Here is a 12,683-nt window from a genome sequence, read left to right as displayed (position 1 = left end):
TGTATGTGTGTGTATATGTGTGTGTGTGAGTGTGTGTGCGTGTGTGTGACCACAGCTGATTTGGAAATCTCTGTATCATATTTTCAAAAATATTACCTGGTGATCAGTGGTCATCTCCCTCGTCAGGGGAATCTTAGCTACCATTGAGAAAGAACAAAGTGAAATTCGAGATCAGTTGTCCTGTCACATGTTGGTTAGAAATGGAATTGGAAAACAAGAATTGTCCGAGGAAAATGTTTTCATGCCACAGAATGCTTGTTGCATGTTTATGTTTCCTGCTTTTCTATTTCCAGAAGTTTCGTTCATTTAGTAGTCCAGATCTATATAACTGGTTAAACAATTCATCAGATAAATTTTGATTATAAAAATTATGTTTGCATGAAATAATGAATTATTTCGTTTGCGTCACCAAATAGGATTGGCCTTGCGATATGTACCTAAGTCATACATGACTATTATTAAAAGTGAAGCGGGTATGGATTGGGAAACTTCACTTATTGTTAACAATTAATTTCTTATCCAAATATTATCAGGTCCGAGCGGAAGGATGCGACTCCTCAAAAGAAATCAGCAGACGGTTCTGATCTGGATGATTTAGAAGGCAGAGAAAGGTAATCATCAAGCCTGATTCCAATCTGTACAATAACACATAACTCGCAGACTATATTGTAGATAAAGTATTTGAATACTATAACCCATTAATATTGATTGAGTAAGTACGCTCTGAATTGTATTATTGGGTTGGGAAGACCACTGAGAAAGGTGCATGCTGGACAGGGTACAATTTAGGATGTCTGGCTCTGAAGAATCACGAAGTATACCAAGTTCATTAATGGTCTGACTCCAAACTGTACAATCACACATAATACGCTAAATGTGTGCATATATTCGTTTCGATTAATAAAACCCATTTGTCTGCATGGAAGAAGGACGCTTTGTTTGACTTATGTTGTAAAGGCCATTTACAAAGTAGACTTATTTGTCTAGCCTCAAAGATCGGGTTGGAAACTCTTCTTGCTGGAAAGAAACTTTTTATTATCAAAGTAAATTTTGCACAGCCCACAGGCAGAACGGTTTGCTGAACAACACATAATTAGGTATTCAGTGTCAAAAGTACCAGGAAATACATTACGGTATATATTTTATCTCATTTCGGATTGTAGAAGCAAGTAAAACACGAAAGTGCCGATACATATTTTCGCTGATGTAATAATCATTGAAATCATTCTTTGGAATCAAGTGAATGTGTGTATGTGTGTGTTTGTGTGTGGGTGTGGGTGTGACTAAGGCTGATTTGAAAATGTCTTTGTCATATTTGCAAAACTACTACCTGGTGATTAGTTGTCTTCGTCCTCTTCAGGGGTATGTTAGCTATCATTGAGAAAAGAACAAAGTGAAATTCGACAAAAGTAGGCCTCTCATATGTTGGTTCGAAAATGATTGCAAAACAAGAATGTTCCGATGAAATTGTTTTCATGCCACAGAATACTTGCTGCTTGTTTATGCTTTCCTGCTTTTCTATTTCCAGAGGTTTCGATCATTTGGTAGTCCAATGTTCTTTATTCTTTTCTTGATGTATTACGTGTAGTTCCAGCTACACTATCTTATTTTATATTTTGATTTGATATCACTGACTCGCGTTTAGAATATAGCTGGATTATAATTTATGCATTTGGTCAGATCGGGCATTGATGTCATTTTTTTGTGTTGCAAAGCCCAATACAAAGCATACTTCTTTGTGTAATATCAAAGATCGGCATGGAAACGGTCCTTGTTTACAGGAAACGTTTTATTATCAAATACGATATTCCCAAGCCCACTCTCAGAACTGTTCGCTGAACAAGACATACCTACGTATTCACTGTCAAAAGTGCCAGGAAATCCATTACGGTATATATCTTTTCTGATTTCGATTTTTAGAAGCACGTATAATACGAAAGTCCCGATATATATTTTGTTTGATGTAATAATCAATTAGGTCATTGTTTGGAATGAAGATAATTTGTGTCTGTGTATGTGTGTGTGTTTGTGTGTGTGTGTGTGTGTGTGTGTGTGTGTGTGTGTGTGTGACTACGGCTGATTTGGAAATCTCTGTGATATTTTCAAAAATATTACCTGGTGATCAGTAGTCGTCTTCCTCGTCAAGGGAATGTTAGCTACCAGTTAGAAAGAACAAAGTGAAATTCGAAATGAGTTGTCCTGTCACATGTTGGTTAGAAATGGAATTGCAAAAACAAGAATTTTCCGAGGAAAATGTTTTCATGCCACAGAATGCTTGTTGCATGTTTATGTTTCCTGCTTTTCTATTTTCAGAGGTGTCGTTCATTTTGTAGTCTTGTGTTCGGTAGTTATTCTTTTCTTGATGCAATACGTGTAGTTACATCAGTTAGCTACCAGTTAGAAAGAACAAAGTGAAATTCGAAATGAGTTGTCCTGTCACATGTTGGTTAGAAATGGAATTGCAAAAACAAGAATTTTCCGAGGAAAATGTTTTCATGCCACAGAATGCTTGTTGCATGTTTATGTTTCCTGCTTTTCTATTTTCAGAGGTGTCGTTCATTTTGTAGTCTTGTGTTCGGTAGTTATTCTTTTGTAGTCTTGTGTTCGGTAGTTATTCTTTTCTTGATGCAATACGTGTAGTTACATCAGTTAGCTACCAGTTAGAAAGAACAAAGTGAAATTCGAAATGAGTTGTCCTGTCACATGTTGGTTAGAAATGGAATTGCAAAAACAAGAATTTTCCGAGGAAAATGTTTTCATGCCACAGAATGCTTGTTGCATGTTTATGTTTCCTGCTTTTCTATTTTCAGAGGTGTCGTTCATTTTGTAGTCTTGTGTTCGGTAGTTATTCTTTTCTTGATGCAATACGTGCAGTTACATCAGTTAGCTACCAGTTAGAAAGAACAAAGTGAAATTCGAAATGAGTTGTCCTGTCACATGTTGGTTAGAAATGGAATTGCAAAAACAAGAATTTTCCGAGGAAAATGTTTTCATGCCACAGAATGCTTGTTGCATGTTTATGTTTCCTGCTTTTCTATTTTCAGAGGTGTCGTTCATTTTGTAGTCTTGTGTTCGGTAGTTATTCTTTTCTTGATGCAATACGTGTAGTTACATCTACATTGTCGTATTTTATATTTTGATTTGATACCACTGACTCGCGTATAGAATGCTGGTGGATTATAATTTTTATATTTGGCAGGATACGACAGTCATGCAAGTTTGTTTTATATTTTAATATAATGATGTTGTGACTTGATTTTTTTTTCTCCAAGAAAACTGGTGTACTTTTACAGACGTAAACATTATGTACAGCTACATATTAGTCAAGCTGTCAAATCTATATAACTGGTTAAACGATTCATCAGACAATGCTTGATTATAAGAGTTATGTTTGCATGAAATAATGAATTATTTCGTTTGCGTCACAAAATAGGATTGGCCATATGATATGTAGCTAAGTCATACATAACTATTATTAAAAGTGAAGCGGCTATGGATTGGGAAACTTCACTTATTGTTAACAATTAATTTCATATCCAAATATCATCAGGTCCGAGGAGATGGATGCGACTCCTCAAAAGAATTCAGCAGAAGATTCTGATCTGGATGATTCAGAAGGCAGAGAAATGTAATCATCAATCCTGACTCCAATCTCTACAATAACACATAACTCGCAGACTATATGTAGATAAAGTATTTGAATACTATAACCCATTAATATGGATTGAGAAAGTACGCTCTGAATTGTATTATTGGGTTGGGAAGACCACTGAGAAAGGTGCATGCTGGACAGGATACAACTTAGGATGTCTGACTCTGAAGAGTCACGAAGTATACCAAGTTCTTTATATGGTCTGACTCCAAACTGTACAATCTCACATAATGCGCTAAATGTGTGCATTATTCGTTTCGATTAATAAATCCATTTTTATGCATGGAAGAGGACGCTTTGTTTGGCTTGTGTTGTAAAGGCCATTGACAAAGTATACTAATTTGTCTAACCTCAAAGATCGGGTTGGAAACTCTCCTTGCTGGAAAGAAACTTTCAGTATCAAAGTAAATTTTGCACAGCCCACACGCAGAACTGTTTGCTGAACAACACAGAATTTAGGTTTTCAGTGTAAAAACTGCCAGGAAATACATACCGGTATATATCTTGTTTCGTTTCGAATTGTAGAAGCACGTAAAATACGAAAGTGCCGATATATATTTTCGTTGATGTAATAATCATTGAAATAATTCTTTGGAATGAAGATAGTGTGTGCGTGTGTGTGTTCGTTTGTGTTTGTCTGTGTATGTGTGTGTGTTTGAGTGACTACGGCTGATTTGAAAATGTCTTTGTCATATTTGCAAAACTATTACCTGGTGATTAGTTGTCTTCCTCGTCAGGCATATGTTAGCTATGATTGAGAAAAGAACAAAGTGAAATTCGAGAGGAGAAGGCCTCTCACATGTTGGTTCGAAAATGATTGCAAAACAAGAATGTTTCGATGAAATTGTTTTCATGCCACAGAATACTTGTTGCAAGTTTATGCTTTTCTGCTTTTCTATTCCCAGGGGTTTCGTCCATTAGTTGTCCAGTGTTCTTTATTCTTTTCTTGATGTATTACGTGTAGTTCCATCTATACAATCTTATTTGATATTTTGATTTGATATTACTGACTCGCGTTTAGAATATAGCTAGAATAAAATAAGGCATTTGGTCAGTTCCGGCAGCCATTACATTTTTCTTATACTTTTAATATAATGATGTTGTGATTTGATTGTTTTCTGCATGTAAACTGTAGTACTTTAAGAGACATAAACATTATGTACAGTTAAATATTAGTCTAGAAGTAAAACCTATATAACTGACTAAATGTTTCTTCAAAATAAGCTTGATTATTAGAATTATGTTTGCATGAAGTAGTGAACTATTTCGTTTGCGTCACGAAATAGGATTGGCCTTACGATCTGTACTTAAGTCATGATTATTTTCATACCCAAATGTTATCAGGTCTCAGCAGAAAGATACGACTGCTCAAAAGAATACAGGAGAAGGTTCTGACCTGGATGAGTCAGAAGGCAGAAACAGGTAATCATCAAGCCTGGTTCCAATCCTTACAATCACACATAACACTTAGATTTTTGGTAGATAGTGTATTTGAATACTATAAACCATTCATAGGCATTAAGTACGCTCTGCATTATATTAGTGGGATGGGAAGACCACAGACAAAGGTTTATGCTGGACAGGATACAACTTATTATGTCTGCCTCTGAAGAGTCCGGAAGTACACCAAGTTCATTATATGGTCTGTCTTCAAACTGTACAATCACACATAATGCGCTAAATATTTGCACATATTCTTTTCGATTAATAAAATCCATTTGTATGCATGGAATAAGTACGCTTTGTTTGGCTTTTGTTGCAAAGCCCAATATAAAGTATACTTCTTTGTGTAACATCAAAGATCGGCATGGAAACTGTCCTTGTTTAAAAGAAACGTTTTATTATCAAATAAAATATTTCCAAGCCCACTCTCACAACTGTTTCTCTGAACAAGACATACCTACGTATTCACTGTCAAATGTGCCAGGAAATCCATTACGGTATATATCTTTTCTGATATCGAATTGTAGAAGCACGTATAATACGAAAGTCCCGATATATATTGTGTTTGATGTAATAATCAATTAGGTCATTGTTTGGAATGAAGATACTATGTGTATGTGTATGTGTGTGTATATGTGTGTGTGTGAGTGTGTGTGCGTGTGTGTGACCACAGCTGATTTGGAAATCTCTGTATCATATTTTCAAAAATATTACCTGGTGATCAGTGGTCATCTCCCTCGTCAGGGGAATGTTAGCTACCATTGAGAAAGAACAAAGTGAAATTCGAGATCAGTTGTCCTGTCACATGTTGGTTAGAAATGGAATTGGAAAACAAGAATTGTCCGAGGAAAATGTTTTCATGCCACAGAATGCTTGTTGCATGTTTATGTTTCCTGCTTTTCTATTTCCAGAAGTTTCGTTCATTTAGTAGTCCAGATCTATATGACTGGTTAAACAATTCATCAGATAAATTTTGATTATAAAAATTATGTTTGCATGAAATAATGAATTATTTCGTTTGCGTCACCAAATAGGATTGGCCTTGCGATATGTACCTAAGTCATACATGACTATTATTAAAAGTGAAGCGGGTATGGATTGGGAAACTTCACTTATTGTTAACAATTAATTTCTTATCCAAATATTATCAGGTCCGAGCGGAAGGATGCGACTCCTCAAAAGAAATCAGCAGACGGTTCTGATCTGGATGATTTAGAAGGCAGAGAAAGGTAATCATCAAGCCTGATTCCAATCTGTACAATAACACATAACTCGCAGACTATATTGTAGATAAAGTATTTGAATACTATAACCCATTAATATTGATTGAGTAAGTACGCTCTGAATTGTATTATTGGGTTGGGAAGACCACTGAGAAAGGTGCATGCTGGACAGGGTACAATTTAGGATGTCTGGCTCTGAAGAATCACGAAGTATACCAAGTTCATTAATGGTCTGACTCCAAACTGTACAATCACACATAATACGCTAAATGTGTGCATATATTCGTTTCGATTAATAAAACCCATTTGTCTGCATGGAAGAAGGACGCTTTGTTTGACTTATGTTGTAAAGGCCATTTACAAAGTAGACTTATTTGTCTAGCCTCAAAGATCGGGTTGGAAACTCTTCTTGCTGGAAAGAAACTTTTTATTATCAAAGTAAATTTTGCACAGCCCACAGGCAGAACGGTTTGCTGAACAACACATAATTAGGTATTCAGTGTCAAAAGTACCAGGAAATACATTACGGTATATATTTTATCTCATTTCGGATTGTAGAAGCAAGTAAAACACGAAAGTGCCGATACATATTTTCGCTGATGTAATAATCATTGAAATCATTCTTTGGAATCAAGTGAATGTGTGTATGTGTGTGTTTGTGTGTGGGTGTGGGTGTGACTAAGGCTGATTTGAAAATGTCTTTGTCATATTTGCAAAACTACTACCTGGTGATTAGTTGTCTTCGTCCTCTTCAGGGGTATGTTAGCTATCATTGAGAAAAGAACAAAGTGAAATTCGACAAAAGTAGGCCTCTCATATGTTGGTTCGAAAATGATTGCAAAACAAGAATGTTCCGATGAAATTGTTTTCATGCCACAGAATACTTGCTGCTTGTTTATGCTTTCCTGCTTTTCTATTTCCAGAGGTTTCGATCATTTGGTAGTCCAATGTTCTTTATTCTTTTCTTGATGTATTACGTGTAGTTCCAGCTACACTATCTTATTTTATATTTTGATTTGATATCACTGACTCGCGTTTAGAATATAGCTGGATTATAATTTATGCATTTGGTCAGATCGGGCATTGATGTCATTTTTTTGTGTTGCAAAGCCCAATACAAAGCATACTTCTTTGTGTAATATCAAAGATCGGCATGGAAACGGTCCTTGTTTACAGGAAACGTTTTATTATCAAATACGATATTCCCAAGCCCACTCTCAGAACTGTTCGCTGAACAAGACATACCTACGTATTCACTGTCAAAAGTGCCAGGAAATCCATTACGGTATATATCTTTTCTGATTTCGATTTTTAGAAGCACGTATAATACGAAAGTCCCGATATATATTTTGTTTGATGTAATAATCAATTAGGTCATTGTTTGGAATGAAGATAATTTGTGTCTGTGTATGTGTGTGTGTTTGTGTGTGTGTGTGTGTGTGTGTGTGTGTGTGTGTGTGTGACTACGGCTGATTTGGAAATCTCTGTGATATTTTCAAAAATATTACCTGGTGATCAGTAGTCGTCTTCCTCGTCAAGGGAATGTTAGCTACCAGTTAGAAAGAACAAAGTGAAATTCGAAATGAGTTGTCCTGTCACATGTTGGTTAGAAATGGAATTGCAAAAACAAGAATTTTCCGAGGAAAATGTTTTCATGCCACAGAATGCTTGTTGCATGTTTATGTTTCCTGCTTTTCTATTTTCAGAGGTGTCGTTCATTTTGTAGTCTTGTGTTCGGTAGTTATTCTTTTCTTGATGCAATACGTGTAGTTACATCTACATTGTCGTATTTTATATTTTGATTTGATACCACTGACTCGCGTATAGAATGCTGGTGGATTATAATTTTTATATTTGGCAGGATACGACAGTCATGCAAGTTTGTTTTATATTTTAATATAATGATGTTGTGACTTGATTTTTTTTTCTCCAAGAAAACTGGTGTACTTTTACAGACGTAAACATTATGTACAGCTACATATTAGTCAAGCTGTCAAATCTATATAACTGGTTAAACGATTCATCAGACAATGCTTGATTATAAGAGTTATGTTTGCATGAAATAATGAATTATTTCGTTTGCGTCACAAAATAGGATTGGCCATATGATATGTAGCTAAGTCATACATAACTATTATTAAAAGTGAAGCGGCTATGGATTGGGAAACTTCACTTATTGTTAACAATTAATTTCATATCCAAATATCATCAGGTCCGAGGAGATGGATGCGACTCCTCAAAAGAATTCAGCAGAAGATTCTGATCTGGATGATTCAGAAGGCAGAGAAATGTAATCATCAATCCTGACTCCAATCTCTACAATAACACATAACTCGCAGACTATATGTAGATAAAGTATTTGAATACTATAACCCATTAATATGGATTGAGAAAGTACGCTCTGAATTGTATTATTGGGTTGGGAAGACCACTGAGAAAGGTGCATGCTGGACAGGATACAACTTAGGATGTCTGACTCTGAAGAGTCACGAAGTATACCAAGTTCTTTATATGGTCTGACTCCAAACTGTACAATCTCACATAATGCGCTAAATGTGTGCATTATTCGTTTCGATTAATAAATCCATTTTTATGCATGGAAGAGGACGCTTTGTTTGGCTTGTGTTGTAAAGGCCATTGACAAAGTATACTAATTTGTCTAACCTCAAAGATCGGGTTGGAAACTCTCCTTGCTGGAAAGAAACTTTCAGTATCAAAGTAAATTTTGCACAGCCCACACGCAGAACTGTTTGCTGAACAACACAGAATTTAGGTTTTCAGTGTAAAAACTGCCAGGAAATACATACCGGTATATATCTTGTTTCGTTTCGAATTGTAGAAGCACGTAAAATACGAAAGTGCCGATATATATTTTCGTTGATGTAATAATCATTGAAATAATTCTTTGGAATGAAGATAGTGTGTGCGTGTGTGTGTTCGTTTGTGTTTGTCTGTGTATGTGTGTGTGTTTGAGTGACTACGGCTGATTTGAAAATGTCTTTGTCATATTTGCAAAACTATTACCTGGTGATTAGTTGTCTTCCTCGTCAGGCATATGTTAGCTATGATTGAGAAAAGAACAAAGTGAAATTCGAGAGGAGAAGGCCTCTCACATGTTGGTTCGAAAATGATTGCAAAACAAGAATGTTTCGATGAAATTGTTTTCATGCCACAGAATACTTGTTGCAAGTTTATGCTTTTCTGCTTTTCTATTCCCAGGGGTTTCGTCCATTAGTTGTCCAGTGTTCTTTATTCTTTTCTTGATGTATTACGTGTAGTTCCATCTATACAATCTTATTTGATATTTTGATTTGATATTACTGACTCGCGTTTAGAATATAGCTAGAATAAAATAAGGCATTTGGTCAGTTCCGGCAGCCATTACATTTTTCTTATACTTTTAATATAATGATGTTGTGATTTGATTGTTTTCTGCATGTAAACTGTAGTACTTTAAGAGACATAAACATTATGTACAGTTAAATATTAGTCTAGAAGTAAAACCTATATAACTGACTAAATGTTTCTTCAAAATAAGCTTGATTATTAGAATTATGTTTGCATGAAGTAGTGAACTATTTCGTTTGCGTCACGAAATAGGATTGGCCTTACGATCTGTACTTAAGTCATGATTATTTTCATACCCAAATGTTATCAGGTCTCAGCAGAAAGATACGACTGCTCAAAAGAATACAGGAGAAGGTTCTGACCTGGATGAGTCAGAAGGCAGAAACAGGTAATCATCAAGCCTGGTTCCAATCCTTACAATCACACATAACACTTAGATTTTTGGTAGATAGTGTATTTGAATACTATAAACCATTCATAGGCATTAAGTACGCTCTGCATTATATTAGTGGGATGGGAAGACCACAGACAAAGGTTTATGCTGGACAGGATACAACTTATTATGTCTGCCTCTGAAGAGTCCGGAAGTACACCAAGTTCATTATATGGTCTGTCTTCAAACTGTACAATCACACATAATGCGCTAAATATTTGCACATATTCTTTTCGATTAATAAAATCCATTTGTATGCATGGAATAAGTACGCTTTGTTTGGCTTTTGTTGCAAAGCCCAATATAAAGTATACTTCTTTGTGTAACATCAAAGATCGGCATGGAAACTGTCCTTGTTTAAAAGAAACGTTTTATTATCAAATAAAATATTTCCAAGCCCACTCTCACAACTGTTTCTCTGAACAAGACATACCTACGTATTCACTGTCAAATGTGCCAGGAAATCCATTACGGTATATATCTTTTCTGATATCGAATTGTAGAAGCACGTATAATACGAAAGTCCCGATATATATTGTGTTTGATGTAATAATCAATTAGGTCATTGTTTGGAATGAAGATACTATGTGTATGTGTATGTGTGTGTATATGTGTGTGTGTGAGTGTGTGTGCGTGTGTGTGACCACAGCTGATTTGGAAATCTCTGTATCATATTTTCAAAAATATTACCTGGTGATCAGTGGTCATCTCCCTCGTCAGGGGAATCTTAGCTACCATTGAGAAAGAACAAAGTGAAATTCGAGATCAGTTGTCCTGTCACATGTTGGTTAGAAATGGAATTGGAAAACAAGAATTGTCCGAGGAAAATGTTTTCATGCCACAGAATGCTTGTTGCATGTTTATGTTTCCTGCTTTTCTATTTCCAGAAGTTTCGTTCATTTAGTAGTCCAGATCTATATGACTGGTTAAACAATTCATCAGATAAATTTTGATTATAAAAATTATGTTTGCATGAAATAATGAATTATTTCGTTTGCGTCACCAAATAGGATTGGCCTTGCGATATGTACCTAAGTCATACATGACTATTATTAAAAGTGAAGCGGGTATGGATTGGGAAACTTCACTTATTGTTAACAATTAATTTCTTATCCAAATATTATCAGGTCCGAGCGGAAGGATGCGACTCCTCAAAAGAAATCAGCAGACGGTTCTGATCTGGATGATTTAGAAGGCAGAGAAAGGTAATCATCAAGCCTGATTCCAATCTGTACAATAACACATAACTCGCAGACTATATTGTAGATAAAGTATTTGAATACTATAACCCATTAATATTGATTGAGTAAGTACGCTCTGAATTGTATTATTGGGTTGGGAAGACCACTGAGAAAGGTGCATGCTGGACAGGGTACAATTTAGGATGTCTGGCTCTGAAGAATCACGAAGTATACCAAGTTCATTAATGGTCTGACTCCAAACTGTACAATCACACATAATACGCTAAATGTGTGCATATATTCGTTTCGATTAATAAAACCCATTTGTCTGCATGGAAGAAGGACGCTTTGTTTGACTTATGTTGTAAAGGCCATTTACAAAGTAGACTTATTTGTCTAGCCTCAAAGATCGGGTTGGAAACTCTTCTTGCTGGAAAGAAACTTTTTATTATCAAAGTAAATTTTGCACAGCCCACAGGCAGAACGGTTTGCTGAACAACACATAATTAGGTATTCAGTGTCAAAAGTACCAGGAAATACATTACGGTATATATTTTATCTCATTTCGGATTGTAGAAGCAAGTAAAACACGAAAGTGCCGATACATATTTTCGCTGATGTAATAATCATTGAAATCATTCTTTGGAATCAAGTGAATGTGTGTATGTGTGTGTTTGTGTGTGGGTGTGGGTGTGACTAAGGCTGATTTGAAAATGTCTTTGTCATATTTGCAAAACTACTACCTGGTGATTAGTTGTCTTCGTCCTCTTCAGGGGTATGTTAGCTATCATTGAGAAAAGAACAAAGTGAAATTCGACAAAAGTAGGCCTCTCATATGTTGGTTCGAAAATGATTGCAAAACAAGAATGTTCCGATGAAATTGTTTTCATGCCACAGAATACTTGCTGCTTGTTTATGCTTTCCTGCTTTTCTATTTCCAGAGGTTTCGATCATTTGGTAGTCCAATGTTCTTTATTCTTTTCTTGATGTATTACGTGTAGTTCCAGCTACACTATCTTATTTTATATTTTGATTTGATATCACTGACTCGCGTTTAGAATATAGCTGGATTATAATTTATGCATTTGGTCAGATCGGCATTGATGTCATTTTTTTGTGTTGCAAAGCCCAATACAAAGCATACTTCTTTGTGTAATATCAAAGATCGGCATGGAAACGGTCCTTGTTTACAGGAAACGTTTTATTATCAAATACGATATTCCCAAGCCCACTCTCAGAACTGTTCGCTGAACAAGACATACCTACGTATTCACTGTCAAAAGTGCCAGGAAATCCATTACGGTATATATCTTTTCTGATTTCGATTTTTAGAAGCACGTATAATACGAAAGTCCCGATATATATTTTGTTTGATGTAATAATCAATTAGGTCATTGTTTGGA

At 35.5% G+C, this 12,683-nt stretch overlaps 1 protein-coding gene across 1 annotated transcript in view; it reads left to right on the top strand.

Moving 5' to 3' along the window:
- LOC149797526 (uncharacterized) overlaps positions 1 to 12,683 on the top strand; it is a 194,012-nt gene that overhangs the window by 49,229 nt on the left and 132,100 nt on the right. Inside the window, exons 19-25 of the mRNA XM_089960770.1 lie at positions 534 to 611; positions 3,551 to 3,628; positions 4,997 to 5,074; positions 6,247 to 6,324; positions 8,531 to 8,608; positions 9,977 to 10,054; positions 11,227 to 11,304. Coding sequence (XP_089816896.1) covers positions 534 to 611; positions 3,551 to 3,628; positions 4,997 to 5,074; positions 6,247 to 6,324; positions 8,531 to 8,608; positions 9,977 to 10,054; positions 11,227 to 11,304 — 546 coding nt within the window. The remainder of the gene's footprint in view (positions 1 to 533; positions 612 to 3,550; positions 3,629 to 4,996; positions 5,075 to 6,246; positions 6,325 to 8,530; positions 8,609 to 9,976; positions 10,055 to 11,226; positions 11,305 to 12,683) is intronic.

The sequence above is a fragment of the Sinohyriopsis cumingii genome, chromosome 6, assembly GCF_028554795.1.
Source record: "Sinohyriopsis cumingii isolate HCF-2022 chromosome 6, ASM2855479v2, whole genome shotgun sequence".
Classification (NCBI taxonomy): domain Eukaryota; kingdom Metazoa; phylum Mollusca; class Bivalvia; order Unionida; family Unionidae; genus Sinohyriopsis; species Sinohyriopsis cumingii.
Note: the sequence above shows the minus strand (reverse complement) of the source record. Positions and strands in the feature narration are given on the sequence as shown.